The 9,705-nt window shown below is 35.3% G+C and overlaps 1 protein-coding gene across 5 annotated transcripts in view; it reads right to left on the reverse strand.

Moving 5' to 3' along the window:
- LOC148958677 (uncharacterized) overlaps positions 1-5,957 on the reverse strand; it is a 69,188-nt gene extending 63,231 nt beyond the window's left edge. For all 5 annotated transcript variants that reach the window (XR_016144464.1, XR_016144466.1, XR_016144465.1 and 2 more), the window contains exons 1-2: positions 5,945-5,957; positions 5,702-5,760 (exon numbers count right to left, since the gene is read on the reverse strand). Coding sequence is in view for 2 of the 5 variants with exons in the window: in XM_089111836.1 (XP_088967962.1) it covers positions 5,702-5,760; positions 5,945-5,956 (71 nt within the window). In the remaining 3 variants the exon portion in view is untranslated. The remainder of the gene's footprint in view (positions 1-5,701; positions 5,761-5,944) is intronic.
- Positions 5,958-9,705: the final 3,748 nt, after the last annotated feature.

The raw sequence follows: 9,705 nt of genomic DNA on the forward strand, positions 1-9,705 counted from the left end.
ATTTTGCTTTCGCTTCTTTGGCAAAGGTTGCAAGAATTTCGACATTACACTGGGCTTTTCTCATTTCTAGGAAAGATTCTATTCCCAATTAATTTCGTTGAAATGTCTTATTACAAAAAGTATCTTTTAAGGATACTCCGTTTTTTAGCTTTGAGTTTCTCATGCTTGTAAGATTTGATTATTTTAATTTGAAAATGCTTTTACTCCATAAATTGAAGACATAGAGGCTTGTTTGGTTATAATAATAATAATAAACGAATATTTCAACAGGACGAAAGCTTCAACAAAAATATTGCCGATTTCAATGCCTGTCCTGCTTAAAAGAAAAGAAAAGAAATGTTAAAAACCTAACTTACAATTTTATAACTATGAAAAAATATTACGATAAAATTCCTTGATTATTATTAAAAAGCCTAATTTATCACAACTATTCCGTTTTTAAAATTAAGTCCAGTTTTTCTTTAAAATCCTTTTTATTTTCGGCATTTCTTACGTCTATAGGCAAATCCTTGTATAACTTAGCCCCCATGTAATTAAATCCCTTTCGCGCATATTCAGTTTTAGCGTGGCAAATAGAGATGCGTGGCAAGTGGCTAAGCATTTGTTGTTCCTTGTGGTCTTGATGTGTTCATGTGTAGCGAAGTGACTCTGCAAGGCATCACATATATCATTGTTTAAAATGTTATGCAACAGGACACAAGCTCGTTTTATATTTGATTTTTCAGGTGACAGTACACTGCATTCCTTTGAGCTCATGCAAATTATTCTTATAGCACGCTGATGAAGATCAGCTAACTTTCTCGACTGACCAGTAGTTGGTTTCAGGTTTAAAATTCCACAATATTTAAAAGCAGGTACAATCATAGAGTGATAAAATTTTTCATGCTGTTGTGCTGTCCAAGAAACGCCTTAACTTCGATAGTAGACGTAATCTGCCAGAAGCTCGTTTATAACATAGTGCAAAGTTGGTGTTTAGATTCAAAGTTGAATCGATTTCCACTCCCAGATATCTATATGAAGTAGTAGTATTGATTTTTGTCCCTTTGTATTGAACACATATTTCCCCACTCTGTCGCTTTAGACGCTGGGCAGTCCCAGAAACCAACACCTCTGTTTTTCCTTTTTTTGCATTTAGAATGAGTTCATTCTAATCCATCCATTTTTCAAGCTTTGTCATTTCATTCGTAAGGATTTTGCTCAGATTTGTAACATCCTTATCTGCCCAATAAATAACCGTATCATCAGCATATTTGACAATGTTTGTCTCAGTTACATCGGTTATGTCGTTAAAGAATAGCACAAACAGAAGAGGTCCAAGGATTGAACCTTGTGGAACTCCAGATTTTAACTGCTGAGCTTCCGATAGGACGTCATTGTAGCTCACTTGTGCTGACCGATTAAACAAGTAGTCCTCAAACCAGGTAAGTTCTTTGCCGTCAATACCGTATGATGGTAGCTTGGTCAACAATTTGGAATGGCTGATAGTGTCAAAGGCCTTACTAAGATCAACAAACACAGCACCGACTAGTTGCCCTTTGTCCATGCTTCTCCTGATATCATCTAACAGCAGTGTTGCTGCTAGTTCTGTTGATATTTTTGCTCTGAAGCCAAACTGCCTAGTAGAAAGTAGTTTGTTTTCATCTAAAAAATTCATCAACTGTTTGTGTACAATCTTCTCTATTACCTTTGACACTTTAGGTAGTACGGATATCGGCCTATAGTTATCAAAGTTAGTTGTCGATCCTGACTTGTGCAAAGGAATGATTTTAGCCTCTTTCCATTCCTGTGGAAATTGGCCTGTGTCAAGAGACAAATTTATTATATGAGAAAGTGGCACTGAAAGCACGTCAGCAGCATCTTTGATGAGACCTGGGGGGAGATCATCAATTCCAGTGGCTTTTGGCGGTTGTCACAAATTGTCGAACATTTTGTTTTTGATTAATTATTTGGAAGTGCGGCATGAAATTTCAGAAATCGATAGCTACCAGATTCAAAAGCTTGAAGACGAAGTAAAGAAAGCTTGAGAAGTGTCCTTTCTTCAGCCTACTATGCACGAATGAGATTAACAAGTTATAACATAATACTCTGAAAAAAATGATACAATAATTGCAAATGATCTCTTCCACCAAGATATAATAGAGGAAAAGAGACAAACAGCCAACTTGATTTCGAGAATCAAATGGCACCTTTAGAGTAAGGACCTTCTGTCATTTTGGTAATAAAGACTTGCAACTACTACCTTTTATATTCTATTTGACCGTTCAGTTTCAATACCAAGAAAGATGTTTGAAAAAGCATGACTCTAATACAACGAAGGTAAATAAAAATAAATTTAGAAATGTGCCTGCAGAAATTCCTGAGAATGAGCTTTTGTGCCTGTGAGCGCCGCTCACGCAGATTAATGAGGTCTGGGCAGCACCCTGACAGAAAAGTGGAAACTTAAAAAAAAAACAAAACAACTAAGCGGTTTTTGCAATGAAGTGCCTCTGTAAAAAGAAGATAAAGGAAGGACTGTTTGGTAGTAGACAAAAATAGACTTTAGGAAAGTCTAGTTGGGTAGGTTTGTGATAAGCAATCAAGTTTTAAATACTGACTCCTTTGGTTACGTCAGGACGTAAACTAACAAATTCAGGGTGAGAGAGGTGTACAAGATTTCTGACTGACAAATTTCAATTGTAATTTCTACTAAATTGTACCAAGTGTTCACGAAATTAGTGCTATTCTATGTTATTGTCTGATGCATAAAAGCATTGAAATTATGAATTTTTTAAAATTTTCAAAATAGATTTTCAGATTGTTCTCAAATTGGCTGACTAATTTAAAAGAATTTCAAACAATGGGGTGTGAAACACCCCGTTTTTGACTTTTATCGTTAGAAACGTTTTATTCAATGGCCTTTGAAACTTGTGACATGGCCTTTGAAACAAAGAAAGGTGGCAAAGCAAAAAATGACTAGGCATGGATTCTCCAGTTCAGAAAAACTCTTCTTTGAAGCAAAATAATGTTAATCTTTTGTGAAACTCGTGAGCACTGGGTATATAAGAGGTGAAGTGGAATTTCAAGTAGGCCAAAGGATATCAGCCAGTTTATGTGCAAGAGTATACCTGGATGGTGAATCAATTGAAGTTGTTCAAAAGTTGTGCTACCTTGCTGATAACAATATTGTAGCAGGATATACTGATGCTAGTATAATAGATAGATTTAGAAGTAGATGGAGTGAGTTTAGGGACCATTTACCATTACTAACCAGCATGTTGTTATAGCTGCTGAGTTTCGCCCATGTCTTCTTCAGCCTATTCATATTGCTCCCACTTTTGGCTATTCATATTGGCCGCTATTAAAAACTTGTGCAATGGCATTATTCATAATAATTCTTCTGTTTAAAATGCGTTCATGTTTGTCAAAGACTGCCAAATTTCAAATACAAGAATTTGAAATGTAATTCAAGTACAATCATTCATTAGCAGAAAACTGAAGATGAAATGAGATCCAAAGAGGAAGAATTCAGTGGATCCATCAACCCATCTTGTCAAATAACTCCTAGAAGCTGGTTGTTTATCGATTGAATGGGTGACTCCTTGCCTGCACGAGCTTGTAACTAACCTGGCAGCTAACTAACAAGCGAAATCGCATAACTGACAAGCAGGTCCTAAGCTACCAAAGTGTGTCTCAGATTTTTTAAATTCCTCCTCTTCTTGAAACTATACCCTGTTAAAAATTGGCAAATAATTTGGGTATAAAAGACGGACCAGAGAAAATAAAAAAATTTTGAGACACACTTTGTTTGCCCAACGTCTGCCCTGGCCGTGTGAAAATTTTCGAGCCATTTGATTGGTTCCTTGGGTACATAATAGCTTTTCGTTCCTGCATGTAGAGGAATTTTGAGTCCGGAGAAAACGGGATTTTACTGATCGCACTTGCAAGATACACTCGTAAACCACAGTGTAATCCGGGTCAAGTCACTTGAAGATTTAAGATCAATAAGCCGGTTTAAATAAACATGGCCGGCCCTACATTGGATATATGGATGTGCCATGCGATATTGTAAATGAGACATGCGACCACAACCGCAAAGCAACGATAATCGGCTTAAGAGGTCAAGAGATTTTCAGGCCTCAACTAAAAGTTTTGATAAAGAAATTATGGAAACCTTCGTTTACATGGGATTTTTTCCACTTTCAAAATTTCTGTTTGTTTCAAATTTGGTATCATTGTGTGCCTTGAAAGTTCAGCTACTTGAATGTGAAAAAATCGAAAAAATGATGTTTTCATCCAGAAAACGTTTACCGTAACCTTAACTAGCGTCTTTGTATTTAGCAATTTGAACACTACAGAAATTATCTCATAGCGACTGAAGGCCTTTCATAAGATTGTGCAGTGTGAACACAGCCTAATAGATTTGTCAAGTGATGACGTCACACAAATCTATTTTTAGAACTTTTGAAATTTGTTTCCCATATCCTGAAAGAGCATCATGAAATACCTCAAAATCTACAAAATCAGTTAAAGTTATTACAAAATAGCTGAGGTATGTCCAGATGAGCACAAGCTCTGGCCCCATCAAAGCTCTATAATTTGGTCTCAGTTAACAACTTTATGAACTGAGCACAAATAACAGTAATCTGTTAGCAAACTCCAGATCTTCTATTGGCCATAGCTCACTGGATTTTTGACAAATTTAACCGATTTTGCATAAATAAGAGAACTTTATGGTGTTTGGTCAAAATTTGAAACTTCTAAAAAATTTTTTTGTAACGTCACACTTGAGAACTCTATTAAGACCCACAACAATGGCCTTTATGTTGAACGTAGGAGCAGCAAGGAGATAACCTGCAATTGCAGGGAAAAGGATCAATGCCTCAATGGAGCTTGCCAGACTAACAGCATCTTACAATACTTTTTTGGTCTTAGTAAAAATACATTTTTAACCAGTGTTATTAAGTATAATGATGATATAACATGGGCATCTACTGCAGAACATCAAATATGTCATATAAAAAATACCGTTCCTATTAAACTTGAAGAAAGAAGCCTACAACTAATTGAATCTAAAACGGAAGAATATAACATCAAACTAAAAAGAAACGAAGGATGGAAAAATTCAAAAAGTTTACTCGGTTCAGGAAAAGGTATCAACAGAGGAAAGATTTTGGCAACTAATGCTTATAAAAGCTCAACAGAATTTTCAGCAGAAAGAACAACTCTGTTAAGATCAAACTTCTTAATGCCTATGTTGCAAGTGAAATGCCTATGTTGCATACAGTGGTGGATTTAAGGGGGGGGGGCAGCTAAGAGCAGTTGCCCATCCCTAGGCTAGGGACCCTAGCCAATTTGAAGCAAGTCTGGCGTCCTTTTTTGGAAATTGTGCGCCTCTTTCGAAGAATGAAAATCAGGTGACAAAGGTTTCTGAGACTTGAAGGTTAATTTACTTCAATGATTACCTCAAAGTATGTAACAATTATTGTGAAAATTTCCTTTCAAAGGTAATAGAGAGCCTTCTGTCAGTAGAAAGGGTCTGAAAATGTTGCATACAACCTACGCTCGTCACCAATTCTCGAAAATTGCCCCTGGTTGCATATGAGGAAGCATTGAATCAATAATATTGACTGGATCAATAACTGCATTCGGCTTTAAAACCGGGCTCAGTTTCCATTTATAAAATCACAAATGGTTAGACTATATATGACCACAATTTCCCTACCTGAGCCAGTTCCATATTTGACCCCAAACAAAATGAATAGGCATGTTTTGCAAGCTGGTCTGCAAAGAAACGTCTTCGTTAGAAGTTCATATACTTACATTCTTAACAGTCCCTGGAAAACTGAGCGGCATATTGGATTCCGTTCACACTTTAGCAAATAAAATAAGCGAAAAATCGGCCCTAATGCTCTAGTGAACACTACACTGATCTCGAACACTGAAATTGTCACGAACAGATTATTACCGTTTCAGCCATTTTGAAGAGTTATTCAACTCGAGGCTGAAATCGTGGTTCAAACGCGAGGCTATCGACATCAAGAGCCATTTTGGTGTCTTGGCGGAGTTTTAGTAGTAGCTTGCGTTAAAAAAGTATTGGGGCAAACTTCGAGATTTCGAAGCATTTTAAGCAAAAAAATTAGCAAGGCACTTTTAAAAAGGCACTGCAGCTATTTCCATACAATTTTCGCAAGGCATTGATGATGTTTCGAAGTTTTTTCCGTACGCCGAACAATTCAAAAAATGTCAACCATGAAATTGTTGGCTGCTCAATAAGTGCAGCTTTTTGGTGTGCAAAAAAGCAATGAGATTCTATACACCTCGTTGGTGAAAAGTCTTTCCGTACAAGTAGAGCAAAAAATTTACCAAAAGTTGGCAGATTGAAGAAGTTTATGACGAGAGACGAAAGGTACTTTGATCAACCTTACGAGAGAGGTATACTAAATCTTGGGACCAAAGCAAAAACGTGGCTTTAAAAATCATAAGAAATACCAATTTTCTTTGAAGGAAATGCTTTCTTGAAGCAAAAGTTTATCGTCGCCGACGAGTACTGTGGCTTTCCTTTTAGTGTTATGCAGTTCTAAAAGTAGCTTGAGTAAATCCAATAATTTCATAAAATTGTACCGTTTTTGTTGATCCAGTAAACTTTATTTGAAACTTTCTAGTTTGATCTTGTAATTTTCTTTGTAAAGTTCTTTGTTGTGCAAATGTAAATCTAAAAATTGAATTCGTTTGGACATCTCTAAATTTAGACATATCTAAATCATTGCCAAGGCCGATAACAAAAGTTGAACTGCTTCCCCAACTTTCAACCACATTTTGGTGATAAATAGACCTAGATTATTTGTAAAAAAGATTGTTCATATCTGAACAAGCTTCCGTTGCCAAAGTGAATCCAACGGAACGCCATAGTTCTTTCATCGAAAGTGTTCAAAAGCACTACCTTTTGACCAGGGTTGCCAGGTTGTCTGGGTACTATGTAGCCAAACTCTTTATGAAAACAGGCGAAATCACGTCAAAATAGGCCAAATTTACCCTAAAATAATGACGTTATATTGCGCAAGCGCAGTAAAAATATTCTTATATTCCTTACTACATGGTGGATAAAAAAATAAATTTAGAACCGTTACATGCAAAATCACCTCTAAACAATGCATAAACATAAAAAGTTTCCAAAAATTAACAAATGTATTCCAAACTCTATTGACGAAATCGATTAATAACTTTACATTTGAATGACATATTGTATGGGTTACACCAAATATTAGTAGAAAGAAGTTATCAATAAAAGAGAGCATGGCTTATACTACATTTAAAAAAAGCAAATCAGCTAAGGTATTCAGAAATAGTAATGTCCTCTGATAGGGTCTGTGTGCCCTTCTTTCGCTGCCTACATTTTAATTTCATCCATAGATCAAAAACTCGAGAAAAATAAAGGCTTGCTCACTATCTATTTTAACTTGTTACACATGTGTAGATCAATCTCTGCTGTTACTTACGCGAGTTATTGATTACTGATATATTGCTAATTCTTTTTCAATAGGCTATTCAAAGAAAATACTAAAAACGTTAGTCAATCAAGTGTTGAAAAATATGCTATAGCGATTACTTCACTACCCAGGGTATCAGACCCTCTTTTTTTTCATATAGAGTAAGTCTGGTACCCAGGGCAAGACTTCACGTCATTGCATAAGCAAATCAGACGTTCATTACACTTAGATTAAATCAATACCACCTCAAGTGTCTGTTTGGCTCATAGGCAGTGTCCCTCGACAAAAACTGTTATGTTCCAAGATAAATTATTTTTTAATAAAGGGTATATACATGTTATGGCCATCTATTTTTTTGATTTCATTTGAGGTTTTAATCTCATTTTTTCTCAATCTCATATGCTTTAAAAGGCCACAAAAAAGCCAAAATGAGGCCGAAGGCCAACGGTGAAATTACGTAGCCAAACATTCTTGAAAAAGGCCGGATCTCTCAAATTTGGCCTCCCAGTAGGCAGTTGGCAACCATGTTTTTGACAGTAAGTGTATTTGATGCAACTTTGAGAGAGGTATAGTGATTGCCTACTGATGCATTAAGTGGTTGTTCTGTGCTCATCAGTTAGCTTATCATAGTTATGAATGTTGAACATAAGTCTTCAAATTCAAAGCATCTATACCTATGTTTGTCGAAAGCAAGAAATTTGGCTTCGTAAAAATTTGGTAGATGCTGCATTCGAATAACCTTGCACTTGCATTTGCCGATTAGTCGTTTGGAGATTTTGGTTGTAGCAGAATACAATTTTTGGCATATGATAAGATATTTTTTTCTATTAAGTTGCATTCAACAGAGTTTAAGAAAATTCTGTCTATGAACATGGGCTTTGCATTACCTTGAAATTGTCTTGGCTGGGTAATGTGATGTTTAAAGAAGTTTAAGTTTTTTTAAACATTCAGTACCTGTCATTCTTTAAATAACCGATTAATTAGGCTGTTTTCTTATTCTTTTTATCTAACGAAGACTGCATTTGATAAATAGTTAGAATACGCTTTCTTCCCTTTTCATTAAAAATTTTGTGAAGTTCTGCAACTAGATAGCCTTTCCTTGATGACATTCCTAACTCTATCTTATTTTCTTCAAACTCACAACCCTTTTAGGAAAGAAGAAATTTAGGGCGGGTCAAGATGAAAATTTAAGGCTATTTGTGACAAAAAACGACAATAATTCTTTAAACTAAGGCGTGCAGCACCATGGCATTATGATACCAAGAGAGATTTTGAAAATAAATGATAAATTTGTCATTTCTGGTAACCCATGTTGTTGTAACGGCCCTGCTCTTGTAACATATATTTATCGACAATAAGTCTGATTTTTTCGAGACTTTTATTGAATTAACAAACTTTTGCATGTACAGTTTATCTTGTTCTTTACAAATAGCCAAATCATGTTTTGATTAGAATTCAAAAATTGTCTTATGAGCTGTTTAATTTGATTTTGTTTATTTCGTTTTTGGCGACAACTAAGATTTGCTTCATCAGTTCTAGCACAGAGAAAATTGAAAACGAATCTATTTGTCAAGCAAAAAAAGTTCAAAACAACTTTTTGTACTTTTGGAGAAAAAATAGAGCCCAACAGTTTTCAGCTTCTATAATAAATAACTTTTTTGATTAGCAAATTTTATTAACAATTTTTATAGCTATGAAAAAGTTCTAATACTTGGAGACATAATATGGAACCCTGTTCTTTTCATAAAAAGCACTTCATGGAAGTTTATAATCAAGAATATCTGGTGAAGGAACCAACATGCCACTAACGTAACCCACTAGAATGTTATCACTTGATCTTAGTAAAAGAGAAACACATCCACTTAAACAGCGGTTTTTATCAGACCACCATAAACTAGCTTATACCGTACAAAAAGTTGGGTTTAACTTGACCGATTGAAGTGCTTCGATAAAAATTTAGATAATTAGTATAAGGACAAAGAAACATTTAACAAATTTCCTAAAGCTAACTTTAAAAATTTAACTCTCGAAGATATAAGAGGAATCATTTGCTACCTTGAAGAAGACAACAGAAGACAAAAACATTCCGACGAAAGGTCTCAGAATGGCAATAGAGATCGTCTCTGCGACACTAGCTGATATATTTAATCGACTTTTTTCCGATAAAACGCTTCCTTTTCTTACGAGAAGGGCTAGTTTATTCCCTGTTTTTAAGAAATGACACATCATAAGTAAACAG

Source organism: Rhopilema esculentum, chromosome 12 (assembly GCF_057945365.1).
Source record: "Rhopilema esculentum isolate cy_ngs chromosome 12, ASM5794536v1, whole genome shotgun sequence".
Lineage (NCBI taxonomy): Eukaryota > Metazoa > Cnidaria > Scyphozoa > Rhizostomeae > Rhizostomatidae > Rhopilema > Rhopilema esculentum.